Source organism: Procambarus clarkii, chromosome 59 (genome assembly GCF_040958095.1).
Source record: "Procambarus clarkii isolate CNS0578487 chromosome 59, FALCON_Pclarkii_2.0, whole genome shotgun sequence".
Classification (NCBI taxonomy): Eukaryota; Metazoa; Arthropoda; class Malacostraca; order Decapoda; family Cambaridae; genus Procambarus; species Procambarus clarkii.
Genome location: NC_091208.1, coordinates 23,024,396 through 23,040,611, shown reverse-complemented (window position 1 = coordinate 23,040,611; position 16,216 = coordinate 23,024,396). Strand labels below are relative to the sequence as shown.

General features: G+C 38.3%; 1 protein-coding gene across 3 annotated transcripts; it reads right to left on the bottom strand.

The window, feature by feature from the left end:
* Positions 1 to 73: 73 nt before the first annotated feature.
* On the bottom strand, positions 74 to 12,218 carry LOC123768145 (dehydrogenase/reductase SDR family protein 7-like). Of its 3 annotated transcripts, none has more exons than XM_045758495.2 (8): positions 12,099 to 12,218; positions 9,448 to 9,614; positions 6,607 to 6,719; positions 5,900 to 6,043; positions 5,543 to 5,762; positions 1,885 to 1,969; positions 1,092 to 1,252; positions 74 to 916 (listed from the first exon to the last, which is right to left on the bottom strand). In XM_045758495.2, the coding sequence occupies exons 2-8, from the start codon at positions 9,548 to 9,550 to the stop codon at positions 702 to 704; spliced, it is 1,041 nt and encodes a 346-aa protein (XP_045614451.1). In that variant the 5' UTR covers positions 9,551 to 9,614; positions 12,099 to 12,218; the 3' UTR covers positions 74 to 701. The 3 variants fall into 3 exon arrangements, with proteins under 3 accessions (XP_045614451.1, XP_045614449.1, XP_045614450.1); XM_045758493.2 differs by having other exon boundaries at positions 12,021 to 12,133; XM_045758494.2 differs by having other exon boundaries at positions 12,052 to 12,129.
* Between the last annotated feature and the right edge of the window lie 3,998 nt (positions 12,219 to 16,216).

Sequence of the window (16,216 nt, the reverse complement as noted above, 5' to 3'; positions counted from 1 at the left end):
AACAACTCTTGTATATATCTTAAAAAAAAAAAAAAAAAAAAAAAAAATACCGGGGTTAATTAAAAATTACACCTCGAGTCAATATTTAGTACTTGCCTATACATACTGCACACTATTATAATTGTATTATATAACATATTCCAATACAGTACTGCATACAGCAAAGTTCAAAATCTAAATTCTGTATAATTTTCAAAATTCATAAGTGTGTGTTGCTCATATATAAAATCTCTAAATGGCTAAATGTTTAAAAAGCTTGTATTAGAATTCATAACCAGAGTAGTCTAGTATTTAATGCAATTCACATACAATTGCACAGAATAATCTTCAGTTCCAATTTGACGATAAGCCCAAATCCTACCGACAATAAGAACATACTAAATTCCTTATTTATGGCCATATTTAGAATCCAGTGTTACTGCCAGTTATTTTAACTTTAATTTTCTATTTATAATTATTAACATAACAAATGAAAGGCAAGTTCTTTATTTTTTTAACAGAAGCTTCAGGCTTATTAGTCTAAAGTAAAAAAAAAAACAGAAGTGCGAAGGACAGCAATAGCCACTAGTTGGTGCTGCCATTCTGGACTGTGAATGTGGTCCTCAGTGTTGTTGAAGGTTGCCTCGTAAACATTAACTTAAAGGACACAGTCGAGATGCTTAAGAAAATTAAGATCACACTTTAACAGTGTTAATTTTTTTTTAATCTTCCTTATGCACATACACATTCTTTTGATTACCAGCACGACTTTTCATGAGCCGTGAGAGAAGTGATGGGGCAAGCGTGCGCAGAACTATAGCTAGTTGGTGTGACAACGGAGCCAACACCAGTTCTTCGTGTCCATTTGTTATACACCCAACGATGTGCTCGGCAACTTTTTCTGGACTTGTGCCAGAAGCTGTAGTTGCATCCATAGCTAGAAAGGCATAAACCACATTACTTATAATTCTCAATACTCAATACATTCACGTTTCATTTTCTCAAATTATGCCTCGGTACAGTACCTCAAAATTGTGGAAAATAAGGTAATGTTGATGACAATGGTATATGAATAATCTAATATTCAATGTTCTAAATGCAGCTTCACTTACCACCATACGTTGAGCCATCACCAGTAACAGCATTTAGAGAGAGATTCGTGGAGATGTATCCTGGGCTAACTACCGATACAAGCACTCTACTACCAGAGACCTCGGCACGAAGCGAGTCAAAAAAGCCCTGTAGGGCATGTTTTGAGGCAGTGTAGCATGACCTGAAAATTGCACACGTACAATATTTATCAGAAAACGTTTAAGGCTATATGACTGAACTATTTACTGTAATTCAAACAATACATAGTTATATGTGAATGAGATCGTCCCTGTAAATATTTTGAATTTATAATAGTCTTGGATTTTTTTATAAATTATTAAGTTACATTTTCTCCATATCTAGATATGTCTAGTTATTGGCATATTCAAAGGCATTGTTAAAAATTCCTTCGAATATGCAGTGTTTTGGGCAATTCTTAATAAAATGATTGTTACACGCAATATATCCAGATCTGTTATGGATTAACACGAATTTTTATGTTCTAAATACTAGTAAATGAACCACATTTTAAATTGTATTGTTGGTGATAATGCCTTTAAGATTAACGCAGATTATTTCCAAAAAAAAAGGTATAACATGACAAGCTTGCCAAACCTCGATGCATACAGGCAATTGAAGATTTATTTGTTATTCCAAGTGGAAAAACAACGGAGCAGATTACCTACCAAAAAAGCCAGGACCAGACTATGTTCATTTAAAATACACCGAGAAAACTATCAGATGGAATGGGCACAAACTCATTAAAAACACAAAAGTAAAACATGGGACAATATATTTCCTGTTACTTCTCACCTGTATGGTATGGCCAGCCTGCCCTGAACACTACCGATAGCCACAATGTGACCCGACTGTCTTCTCACCATGCTGGGAAGGACAGCTGCAATGGTAAGACAACAAATTAAGAGCATTAATCATGGAGAGAATGTGGTATCCACTTCATTTAGAATAAAACAGACATATAGAGAGGCACAGACCCCCGAGAGACAGACTAGTAATAAGCTCGTCAAATAAGTTTCTAGGGGTCAGGCTTCAGATTAGCTATAATTATGTATTAGCTAATCTGAAGCCCGACTGATGTTTCAACAATAAGCCTAACTGATTTTCTGTCCCAGAAAATGCAAAACCACACTAATGCAACATTGTATTTAAATTGATTATGAAAAATGCCTGGACGCTTGTGCTAAAAAAAAAAATCTTTGAATGTATATGAAAAACCTTTCTGAACAGAGCACTTTGTTTACTTATTCTGCCCGAAATGCTGCGCGTACTAGTGGCTTTACAAGAATGTAATTACTATGCTATGTATCCTCACAATCCCAATGTACCTTCTTGTATATATATATAAATAAATAAATAATAAATAAATTATAGGAAGGTTGAGCTGCTATCCTGGACAGGACTGTGCACAGTCATGACATAGACAAGCACAACAGGGCCCTCCTCAAAGGTCCTTGGCTGGTCATACTGGTGCAAGAGAGAAACTGGAGAAAATTTAATCCAGCCCAGGATGACCTCTAGATGGCTCATTCATATTGACTCAACATCACTTACCAAACTCCCCAAACATCACAGGAACTCCAAAGTAGCAATCTCACTAACTCCTTGCTGGCCCACCCAACCACCACCAGGTGGCAGCACCTTCATGTAAGCAAGTGCCATCTCTACCCACCTCATACCACCTGACATGAGCCACACAAGGAGAGCAGGGCTAGCTTAGTGTCTGGCGGCACAATGGTAACACACCTCGCGAGTGATTTGGTCTAGGTTTCAGGCCTGGCCAGGGAGGATCGACTAGACCCCAATCCTTAACTGTTCACTTCTGTTCATTCAGGAAAACAAGTTTTCTGTAAGGGCTGGACCAACCGGGCTGTATATATATGGATATGTGGCTGTGGGCCACTCCAAGCAACAGCCTATTGGACCAAGCTTTCAAGTCAAGCCTGGCCCTGTGCCGAGCTTTGGGATTAGAACAAATCCCAGAATCTCATCCAGGTAGTAAACTAGGTACTGTACTTGGGTTAAATGATTGGTAGGCCATGTTCCATGGAAAACTAGCAGGGCAAGGCTTACCATACACTATAGAAAGGGAAAGCTCTTGATGTGCTGACAAGATTCATAAATTGTCTACTGTACCTACCTGTGTAAAAGAGGGGAAGGGAGCAACCAAGTGAAATGCTCAGAAAGGAGCCCTTGTTGGTCGAGTCAGTAAATAGCCCAAGGGCCACTAGGAAACTATATTACCCCAATAATTTAAAGGCTATCCCTCAAGGCCAGAGGCACTCGCAAGACTTGAACCCTGAATTGATATTGAGCATAATAGTGAAGTAATAATATACCCCATCTAAAAAAATAGACTACTCAATAGCTCGGTCAATAGTGCTTCAGCCTCACACACGTGGGGTCCATTATTCAAGTCTCCTAGAGCCCAAGTGAATGGAATACCGCCATCTAACTTACAGTACCTGTGCATGACGTTCAACCACTGCAAATGTCTTCAAGCCCAGCATCACCCAGTAAATATCAGTTATCAGAACTATAACAAATTCTATCTTCAGGCAAAACACAGCCCCTCTGTTTAACTCCCTAAACATATACTCACTCCCAACATTCTCTTGTGCTACTCACACTTACAAAACCACATTCCCAAATTCTGATCCCATTTTAAAACTTATCCTTGATAGATGCAATAGAACCCATGAGCATCATACTAGAAATATCTCCTCAATATTCTCAGAGTGATACTAAAGGTATGCAAAGATGACATACAAATAAAAGGGCCCAATATATGGAACTCGCTCCCCTAATGAATTAAAATAAATTGTCCAACCTATACAGGCATACCTCAGTTTAAGAGTTTAATTGGTTCCTGGAGACGCCTCGTATTCCGAAAACTCGCATTCCGAAGCTAATTTCCCCATAAGAAATAAAGGGAAATGAATTAATCCGTTCCTGACTACCCCAAAAACCCCACATCAAACTAAATTTTTATACCTAATTCATCTAAATAAACCTACAAAACTCTGTTCAAGGTATTACTTACCTTGCTGTTGAATGCTGTAGGCATATGGAAGATGGTGAGGAGGTGGGAGGAAGAGAGGAGTTACTGTTTGGAAGGGGAGTCCCCTTCCATTATCACATCAGGCAGTGAGGACTTCACTGGTATGCACACTCTGGCACATTTTGCCTGCATACCACTAGGACTTGCTTGTTTTACTAAGAATTTATCTAATGACACTTGTTTTTCCCTACATTTTCACACTTGTCTGTAGTAAGACATCACATTATCATTTAAAAGGTCAATGCAACGGCCTGCTACAGCTTTATCTGGGCGAGTTTTTTCAACAAAACTTTGCAGTTCTTCCCATACTTCACACATTTTCTTAATCAAGAAGGGACATCCTCTACTGCCTCTACTCACAGCTATTTTCTTAGGTTGAACCTTACCAATGGCTTTCTTGAGACCCATGGCAAGATATATAATGACAACTTTTATGCTCAAATGGCCAAAAAACCGATAAAAAACTGTAAATCCTTGTGAAGAATTCAGGTGGGATAGTCACTGGACATGAGACACTGGTAAACTGAGGCGCGATCGCCATGCCACCACGCGCCAGTCGGCCTGTACACGTATCAACAAACTCGCGTCCCGAGGTAACCCTCGCCTTCCGAGACATATTTTTGGAGTAAATCCTGCTCGTCTTCAGAAAAACTCGCATACAGGGACACTCGCATTCCGAGGTACCACTGTACTTTTAAATAACGTAGAACTATGAAGCACCTAATTTCATCTTCATAGTATCCTATATTGTGCTACCCACTCACCCAGTACAGTATATTACAATGTAGAAATGCAATTTTATCATTATAATTTTATGGTATCCCTTTATATTGATGTTCATTATCATGTGAATTCAAATTCTGTTACAATGTACCTATAATTAATTTGTAAACTTAAGGACCTGCCCAAAAAGCTGTATGTTCTACTGGCTTTGTAAGAATGTACCACACCCACCAGTATATGTACTTTAACCCATTGTATCTTCTTGTACAATATATGAATAAATAAAGATGATACGTCATGAAAGAGTCGAGGTTATGAAGGTAGCCAACTTACTCGAACACCACCTCTGAAGGGGAAATAAATTCCGTGGGCTAGAGCCAAGATTTTGGTTCATTAACCTGAAAGCTATACAAGGCTACCACTGCCAACATAGGACCAACAAGCAAGGAAAGTCAATGGATGGGGGTCTAATTCAGCCAGTCATCAAGGTGGGCCAAAATCCCCAAGAACTGAAAACTCCAGTATAACTAGATTGTACTGCACTGGTGAGAAATGTCAACAATGCGGTGATTGTGCGTGATCATGTCTATGAACCAACAGGACCTTGCCTGAAGAAACAATTAAGTGGTATAGTTCAGAAAAGCTTGTACATGTGGCAATGGCACTAACCTTTAGTTAAAGCAACTTGTCCAAAGTAATTTACAACCATCAGCTTAATATCAACACTGATGTCAGTCTCCATGGCTGCGCCTCGATATGAAATGCCAGCATTGTTGATAAGAACATCTACATGTCCATGAGTCTTTAGGAGATTGTCCACAATCTCTGGAATACTATGCAAATCCTCCAGGTCCAACTTGACAACTGTGGGAACATGTAGCTCTGGAGGCTGGAACACACAAAAATTACTTTGTAATATATGATACTTTCCAGTTTAAATAATGTCTAACCAAATTTATTACAAACAAATTGCCTAATGCTTTATTTGGGTCTGTATACAGTACCAAATATTGATTCAAATATTACCTTGTAAGTTTTTAATAAGGTTTCTTTCAGCTCATTTAGTTTATCTGTATTACGTGATGCTAGAATCAATCGAGCGCCTCGTTTATAAAGGCTGTGTGCTATGGCTTCTCCGAGGCCAGAACTAGCACCAGTGATCAGAACGACCTGTGGAAAGTAATACAATGTACAAACTGCTGTAACTTACTGTTCTATATATAAAATTTAAGTTTTACATACTGACAAGTTGCTATCTGTTCATCAGCTCAAATGTAAGTAACATTAACACTGAAAATATGATTACTTGTTAGATTTTAAATGGATAAACAAGCAGTCAGAATGTTATTTGATTATAACAGATTTTATGTAACAAATTAATATGAATGAAAATCAGTTTCATAAACTAATCACACAGTATATACCTGTTGGTGAGGTAAAATAAATTTAAAACATTAGCAATTGTCATTAAACTTTCTTAAACATTTCAACACACAGGAAGTATTGACTTTCCATTACCATTATGACTATTGCCCTTTCCCCATTTTTGTGACATATTTGCCTGGAGAATATACTAGAGTAATAAAGGAAAAGAGGTGGTTAAAGATATTCACAATGCTTTTTATCCATATCTTCCATGCTAAACACATATTTCTACTGGGTGGTGTTTGTCTACACTATGGAGAACCAACAATCAAAGGCATAAACATTAACAGCAGCTATTTCAAACTTACCTTCCCACACAAAGCCTTGTCATTAAAAAAGGCCCGAGATACTACTGCCTGAACAACTCTATACACAAGTCGCACCGCAACAACTGGGCCCATCACAGTTAGAGTTGCCCATCCTGTCACGTACAGAAACGATATTAACTGCAAGCCATGCATTCAGTATACATATATAAATACAGTACACACATTGTAATTTTTTTCAGTTGTCCTCTATGTACAGCATAAAATGCTTTGTAACAAATGGGATAATTATACTGTGAACAGAAATTTAAAAAGCACCATCTCTGACTGCCTCTGCCACAGATGAGGGTTCAGTCTTGAGCAAGGTTAAAGTGAGAGGGTCCATGTTGACGGTGTGTCTAGTTGGACGTTACGTCTTAAACTGAGTTGTGTGCAGTCATGATCCCCACTTTATACCTAGGAGGCTTGGGTTGCAAAATTATCTATATCTACTATTCATCTGCACTATGGTTGGAGACCTCCCAATTGTCCAAACAATTTACCTATTCGAATCTTTAGGTATTTCTTCATACATTCATAACACAGTAAATGCAATTATTTCATCATTAAAAATACAAACATAACAAATCTTTACATATTTATGAAGCATCTGGCACCTGATTAAGTCTTGCAACCTATTAGTTCTTAACCACGTACAGTAATTTGAATAATTTATGCAATGTAATGTAAACAAAATATTAAAGAAATTATGGTACACCGAAATTTAGTTACGAATTACTGGAAGCAATAATGAACAAATAAAAAAATATTTACATGATAAATATATGTAACAATTTAAAAGAAAAATTCACAAACAGTTTAATTAGGGTAATACTAGTGCCATATTTCTTACTTCTAAATGAATGCACTTATTTATTTATTGTTGCAGAGCTTAATATTCAAATATAATACGATTGAAATAAATACAGTAATGTTCATAACTTTTTTTCCAATTTGAAATTTAACACAAATAAATAAAATAAATTGGATTGGATGGTGGGATCTAGGCCTATGACCAAGTGCTAAATATTAAAAGTGCCTTAAGACCAATGACAGACTGAGCCAAAGCAGAAAGAAAATAACGGATTTAAAGTTTATAATGTACAATACAGTACAGGATAATTTGCTCACTAATACATTTTTTCTATTCATATCAAAATTCTCATTTGTATTTGAAAACAACTGTACAGTGGCACCTACAAATCTGCATTACAACATTCCCGATCATATCATTTCACACTTTATCTGGATTCATGAACAATCCAGATTTACAAATATTTGGCGGTTTCTGGCTATGGTATTTAATTACAAAAAATATAGTTTTCCACTTTTGTAAATAATACAAGTTTCTACATAATTAGACATACAAATATTATAGAAAGAATAATTTTTTGTGCATATAAAGTACTAATTATGCTCTAAAAAGTAAGAAACTTTTACTTTTGTACTTGCGTCTTTATTGCACAGGCTGGTCGTGGTTAGCTAATGGCAGCACACCATTATAAATTATGTACAGTGTAAAACTCAAGAGTAAAAACCAGCTCTGAATGTAATGAAATACCTCTTTCTGGTGGATCCTTGGCACTTTATGCCTGGCAAGCTCCACCCAATTCTATTCACACTAAGCCCTTGCAAGACATAAACAAGCTTTCTTGGGTTTTGTGTAAGGCTAAGTAAATCCTTGCCCCCCCCCCCCCTTTCCCCCTCTCAAAGAGGCACAAGCAGCAGGGGATCCCAATTCACTTTGACTACAAAAAAAGGCAAACATACTGCAAACTTTTACTGTATCGGATCCCACTAACAGATCCTCCACCTTATGACCAGCACCACTTCATATAAATTTGATGTTACCGATCTCTGATCGCCCTGCATCACCAGGTAGAGATCAGGCACAATATCTGGCAAAGTCTCCTCAAGATCTTGTGATGTTGCTCTAAGCATTTTAACCTTGTTGATAGCTGTTGGTAGCAGTTGGCATTCCTGCCCAGCTCAACTGCACATCTCAGCAATCCAAGTTTAAAGTAATATTGAACAGTCATTGCAATGAAACCCACAGGCAAGACACCAAGAGATCAGCCACTTGGGGACTGTTAAAAAAAAAAAAGTACACAAGAGTTAGACTCCAAACATGTAGATCAGTGGAGAACTTCAAACCATCTAGAAACATCTCCAGGCCAATCTATTCAAAGAGACGAAGCCAGAAAGTGCTAGAAACCAAGGCTGAGCTTTCCAAGAGAGAGATAACAGGAGAACCCTGTTGGAGAACACCTCCAGTCTGGACTGAACCTGGAGCAACAGCCAAACTGGAAGGAAAAGATAAAAGACGCCCCCAATGACCCCAGTCCAGCTGAAAGGCATCCAACAGGAGCCCCCCTGCTATCAAAAAATGGTGGCCATGTAAACCTGTAATTGACAGTCCCACATCAATGTGAAGAGGTCTGCCTTGGAGTAGCTAAACATTTTGCAAAGCCCATGGAAGGACATTACTGATGGTCCACTCTGTGGTGATGGGACAAAACCAAGAAAGACCATCCAACAGAATGCTGGAGATGCCCTGACCATGAACCACACAGGAAGCCAAATCACAAGAGGCCAGAATACAGATCACAAGAAGCTACCCATAATGTCCAGCCCCACAAGGGAAGAGATGGAAGTGACCCCCCTCCCCCTGTAACCGAGACGATGAACTACCAGTGAGCAGTCCAATTGGAACTGGTTAGGCTGATTATAACTCACCCAAACCAAAAGACACTTTTTGAAGTCTACACAGCACAGTATTTTACCACACTACAGTATTCTAACATAACTCAAACACGTTTGGGTGATGCAAGGACAGCTACTTACCTATAAACCAAGGTACAGAACTCCATACGGCCATAGTACGCGTGCGTTTAATGGCTCGACTAAGGTACGCAATCCATTCTGCTTGATCATTTATGCAATCCATAATTGTTTAAGATGGATTTACTCTCAAATCTTAGTCAATACATCATTACAGTACAGTACTGTATCTGTAAAAAACAAACATGAATAATGAAAAATTTAATATACTGTACTGGAATAGTTTGCTGTTATTAGACAAATCATTTAAGGTACAAGACAAGCATTAATAAAATCTTCATTTGCATAACCAAACAAAATCTTATAGCCTAAGTGTGACAAATTATCCATCAGGTGAAGAGCAGTCATTAATGAGTAGGTTTGGTGTTTATTTAATCAATCACAGCCAATTTTCAATGATATATTCATAATTCCTACTGACAAAATGTCTAAATAACAAACAAGACCTTTAAATTTAGGGCTTAAATACTAAAATTAACATGTAGATTTTTCTTGTGAATTCCAAAGAATTACATTAAAATCTGAAGAGGAATTACATTTCCAGTTTTTTTTTTTTGGGGGGGGGGGGGGTGCCACCATTCTCTCTGAATGTTGTCACTTAAATCGTACAAGTCTTATTGTACATTGTTGTGTAGTGCTCACAATGTTCACAACTGTAAGACATGGGGCTCCGTACCTGAGCAGGTGTTCTCTTAAACCTAGTTTTCCATAGTTGGGGACAGGAAGCCTGTTAGGCTCATCAAGGTCTCAGCCAACTACCCTTAGGATGCATCCCACAACAGTTATCTAATAGGTACTTATTTACTGCTAGGGTGAACATAAGCATCAGGTGAAAGGAAATCATTGCCCAAATGTTTCTATCCTGCCGCAGGAACCGAGCTCGAGTCCTTTTGACCGTGACGTGACTGCACTAATCAATGCACCACAGTACCCTGTCCAGATGCCTCTATTCACCTAACAGTAAATAGGTACCCAGGAGTTGGGCAACTGTTGTGGGTGGCATCCTGAGGAAGGTTGGTCCTTAGCTCTAGGGGACCTGGGGGACCTTAGCTTCAGGGACAATGCATCACAGAAATAATCTGTGGTGCATTAGATTATTTAGGGCATCAGTACTGTATCAAATATTAATATTAAGGAAGCATAGTGCATCAGCATGCTTTCTTCAAGATACAGTACAGTACTGATACTTGCTTCTGATGTCTAGATACTGGCATCCTACGATTCTGGTGTTCAACCGCAATGATTTTACCATACTGGAGCTTCCTAGGTGTTTACCCCATGTCATTCTACACTTTAAATGCAATACATCTGCCTGAAGGCAGGAACAAATAAAATAGGACTCCTTACATTTGATAAAAAAAAATTCTTAAGATTTTCAAGGGATGAATGCATGCAATCATGAGACTAAACATCCTAAATTTTATTCTGTCTCTTTGTTACTTTTCAAGTTACATGTTATAAGAGTATATTGGAAGAGCCTAGCATTTTTATCTTGTAATATACAACAATCCAGGTATTACAATATAGTTATTTTTTTGGCTCGGGTGGTTGGTCAACAAACACCCTTTGTATTTAAGAATTTTTTTATATAAAACAAAGTGAAATAAAGGAAAGGAACCAGGTTTACTCATTTAGAATGCCCCCACACTTTACTAATTCAGAAAGTATAAGTGCAAACTCACTTAGAAGATCCATACTTTTCACATTTTAATTATCTCGCTATTCATTTAGATGGTCTTAATGTGATGTAGGTCTAAGAGACCTACACCTAATTGTTTTAACTAATGTATGTCCAGCTAAACTTTATAAGTAACTAAAGGTATATGATTCAACGATGGAATTTTGCAGTTTATTCTACTCATAAATGCTCACTCCCAATTTAACAAAACTTTACCGATTTGAATTCATTATGACCACAATATTGATGTCAGCTAACACTAGTTATCATTTCCCATCTATTTATGCCTTTCATCCATTTGCATTCAATCACATTCAAAACATCAATCATGTTTTCTCTTCCCCGGGCTACGCTCTCTTGAAAGGCGTAGAGTAACTTCAGTGCTCTTAATCTCTGAGCATATACATAAGTCCTGATGTTGGGGATTAATTTTGTTATTTTTCATATTATGCTTTACAATTTGTGTCCATTTTGTATTATGATGATCAAACTTGCACAAAATTAGATTTTACTTTTAAAATCAAAGCATGTATAATCATTTACATGGTCCTTAATATACTTTAGTTAGATCTTGACTAATATGTGAAAAAGACTACTCATGAATCCTTGCAAATTTAAGGAGTCCTTAACACCATATAATGGCCAGAACCTAAAGTGATCAATCCACTATCAACAAGAAGTCAGGTTATGTGTGTGCTGAGCAAGAGGCTTAGCACACGAAGCTGCAGAGCCTTCATATCTTCTTCATGGGTCAACTACTGACAGGCTTCCTTCATCTCATCTCATCTCAAGATCACCTCTAGTCCACCCACATTGATTCTCTGCAGCAGAACTAGCAACACAACCATCCACTTGACCAGTACTCACGTCACACAATAGCTGCCTCACACATACATACACTCTTTTATGTAGAGAACGGTGCTAAATACCACCAAGAAATGGGGGGTTGTTAAGGAGTTGATATAACAATCCTCACCAATAACCAGTGAAGTGGACACTGAGGGTTGAGGGCTGGGAGCGTCGCCTTGTCGACACACACGTAAACAATAGGACACGAGCGACGTCATAGTCGACACACCTCCTGGGGGGGTACGTATACACAGGAAAAAATGAAAGATAAGCAAATCCGAGTACTAATTTAACACATTTTCAGAATGTGTTGAATCACGAAAGCGTTTGGATTAATTTCATTTCCACCTCCCCAGGACGTGAACGTCCCAGTCCCACACCTACGAGTTCCAGACAGATGGTCAATTCACGTAGTTACTTTAATTCTTATGTTTTCATATTCAATTTATACCCATTAATTCGTGTTCTGTCACCTCACCCAAAAACATTTGTCATATCACCTCACCCAAAATGAATATAAGCATGAAATGATGTGTAAATCTGTCTTTGAAAATGTAAGAAGCCCTTGCGAAATGCTTTTAGGCATCAGACCATAAATAACAAATGAAAAAATGAACTTTGAAGAGTTAATATTTCAATTACCTCCGATAGTGAAGAAAAAACGTAAGAAATATTGAAAAGATTCGTGAAGAATATATATACATATATATACATATATATATATATATATATATATATATATATATATATATATATATATATATATATATATATATATATATATATATATATATATATACATTTGATGGTTACAAGATATACATGGGTTGATACAAAAATAATAATGCAAAAAGGTGCTTAAAGGTTATGGATCTCTTGAAAAACACAACAATGGGAAACATTGATGAATGTCACAGACGGGTTCGATCATTGTTGCAAGTCAAACACTTCTTCGAATTCCTCTGAAGTTGGACTAGTGCCCAATATATATATATATATATATATATATATATATATATATATATATATATATATATATATATATATATATATATATATATATATATATATATATATATATATATACATATACATATATATATACATATATATACATATATATATATATATATATATATATATATATATATATATATATATATATATATATGTATATAAATACCTTACACCTTACACTGGGGCAATACAGATAAAGTGATATGGAATAATTTATCTGATCGCGATAGTAAATGTCATAAACTTTAAACAGAACCATGAGTGGAGTGAGTATGCTGTAAAAACATGATAGTTCCATCTGTGGAACTGATAACAAATTTGTGTATCCAACACATTTATAGCAAATCATTGAGGAAATGACAGACAAACTGATAGGCAAGGAGGTGGTTCTAAGCATTTCCCTTGCATGGAGGTTAGGTTAGTGTGAAGCAAATTTGGTACGAATAACCATTGCAAATTTTGAGAAAAAAAGAAGATACGGAGAACTGCACAAAAAGATCTAGGAGGGTATAACCAAGTTTACATCTCCCAGACCTTAGAATAGGACAGCACAAAATTACTATAAAGTACTAAGAGACAACCTAAAGGAGTTCAGAAACACAGGCCAGTACAAACACTCAAAGCTGAAGATAAGGAGAGGACTGCAGGTGATCATGACAGTGGATGGGAGAGGACAGTCCTTCACCCGGTCAAACAACTAAAATTATATACATCGGTAAACTGTAAATGCTTCACCCACATACTACAAATACAAATAATCGCCAACACAACCTAAATTCCTAACCTAACCAATGACTAAATATGCACACTATGCTAATATATAAAAATATTAATTTACATGTGAGAAAATTTCTATTCAGTGATCTGCAGGTAAACATGTTGTCCCAAGCAAGATGAACAAATAGACCTAGTGAAAGTGTGAGGCTGACAGTCTAATTAAAGCGTTATCCAAAAAAATCTAAAATTTGGAAATCAAAAAGTGTGGGAACTGCTCAAGATCAATGACATTCGTTGGTATAACTGCTGGAAGAGGCGTTGAATGTGTGTGTGGAGTGGCGCCTGACAACTTGCTCTACTAGTAATTGTTGGTAAGTCAACCCAAGATGTCTGACATAATTTAACTCTCCACTAAGGGTAGATTTGCGGGTCCAGGGCGTGGTAAGAGCTGCATTTACGGGTCCAGAGGTGAGGTAAGGCTGCATTTATGGGTCCGGAGGTGAGGTAAGGCTACATTTACGGGTCCAGAGGTGAGGTAAGGCTACATTTACGGGTCCAGAGGTGAGGTAAGGCTACATTTACGGGTCCAGAGGTGAGGTAAGGCTACATTTACGTGTCCAGAGATGAGGTAAGGCTACATTTACGGGTCCAGAGGTGAGGTAAGGCTACATTTACGGGTCCAGAGGTGAGGTAAGGCTACATTTACGGGTCCAGAGGTGAGGTAAGGCTACATTTACGGGTCCAGAAGTGAGGTAAGGCTACATTTACAGGTCCAGAAGTGAGGTAAGGCAACATTTACGGGTCCAGAGGTGAGGTAAGGCTACATTTACGGGTCCAGAAGTGAGGTAAGGCTACATTTACAGGTCCAGAAGTGAGGTAAGGCAACATTTACGGGTCCAGAGGTGAGGTAAGGCTACATTTACGAGTCCAGAGTGAGGTAAGGCTACATTTACGGGTCCAGAAGTGAGGTAAGGCAACATTTACGAGTACAGAAGTTAGGTAAGGCTACATTTACGGGTCCAGAGTGAGGTAAGGCTACATTTACGGGTCCAGAAGTGAGGTAAGGCTACATTTACGGGTCCAGAAGTGAGGTAAGGCTACATTTACGGGTCCAGAAGTGAGGTAAGGCAACATTTACGAGTACAGAAGTTAGGTAAGGCTACATTTACGGGTCCAGAGTGAGGTAAGGCTACATTTACGTGTCCAGAAGTGAGGTAAGGCTACATTTACGTGTCCAGAAGTGAGGTAAGGCTACATTTACGGGTCCAGAAGTGAGGTAAGGATGGATTTGCGGGTCTGAGGCGAGGTCAAGCTAGATTTACAGGAAACAAGAAAATTCATCAAATGGAACACTAAGATACATGCAGTGATAAGCAAGTCATAAGGACTAATGAGTAGACAGTGAGTAACACCACCATGTGTTCTACTGAGCTGCTGACTGTTCTGAAAGTGATTAACTCCTTTACGTGTTCCACTGAGCTGTTGAAAGTGTTCTGAAGGTGAGTAACCGCACCAGGTGTTCTACTGAGCTGCTGATTGTGTTCTGAGAGTGAGTAACCCCCCACCACGTGTTCTACTGAGCTGCTGACTGTTCTGAAGGTGAGTAACCCCCCACCACGTGTTCTACTGAGCTGCTGACTGTTCTGAAGGTGAGTAACCCCCCACCACGTGTTCTACTGAGCTGCTGACTGTTCTGAAGGTGAGTAACCCCCCACCACGTGTTCTACTGAGCTGCTGACTGTTCTGAAGGTGAGTAACCCCCCACCACGTGTTCTACTGAGCTGCTGATTGTGTTCTGAGAGTGAGTAACCCCCCACCACGTGTTCTACTGAGCTGCTGACTGTTCTGAAGGTGAGTAACCCCCCCCCCCACCACGTGTTCTACTTAGATAGCGTTAACAATCAGTGATAAGATTTCGTAAACATAAGATTGATTAGATTACGAGTGGATTCACTTTCTGATGTAATCGTTTGGTGTCAACAGTGTAAGTTCCTTGATATTAAAATGATAACGAAGTAGCTATTTTGCGCAGTGGCCAGAAAGTCAGCTCACAATCCAATGGTCCCGGGTTTGATTCCCCGGCAGGACGAGACATTTTGCATGGCTTCCTGTCCCCGACAATGGGAAATACTTCCTCAGTTCAGTTACAGGCCGCCTGCCTCGTCCTCTCCACACACCACTGTCTCCACTGTCTTTCCATTATTTTGTGTATAAATCTCGCATGCCAAAAAATGCTCCTCCTGAACAATTACAAATTGTAGCTTTATACAGACTTTTTTTCCAAATATAATAGTACTTATAGCAACCGTGGGGTACCGTATAGACTATGATGGTACTTATCATTTATCATCAGTATTTATCACAACTACCGCGAGTTGGGATATAACTAGGCTACCGCGAGTTGGGACATAATTAGGCTACTGCGAGTCGAGACATAACTAGGCTATTGCAGGCTAAGACATAACCTGGCTACACTCCATATTGGGTCGGACATAACTAGGATATTTCGCT

Bases quoted from the DNA above. Each gene is read 5' to 3' on its own strand.
- LOC123768145 (XM_045758495.2), bottom strand. From the start codon at position 9,550: ATGGATTGCATAAATGATCAAGCAGAATGGATTGCGTACCTTAGTCGA. The intron at 6,720-9,447 runs GTAAGTAGCTGT...TGTACGTGACAG, and splicing joins TTCTGTACCTTGGTTTATAG to GATGGGCAACTCTAACTGTG. The intron at 1,253-1,884 runs GTGAGAAGTAAC...TGCAATTTTCAG, and splicing joins AGGCTGGCCATACCATACAG to GTCATGCTACACTGCCTCAA.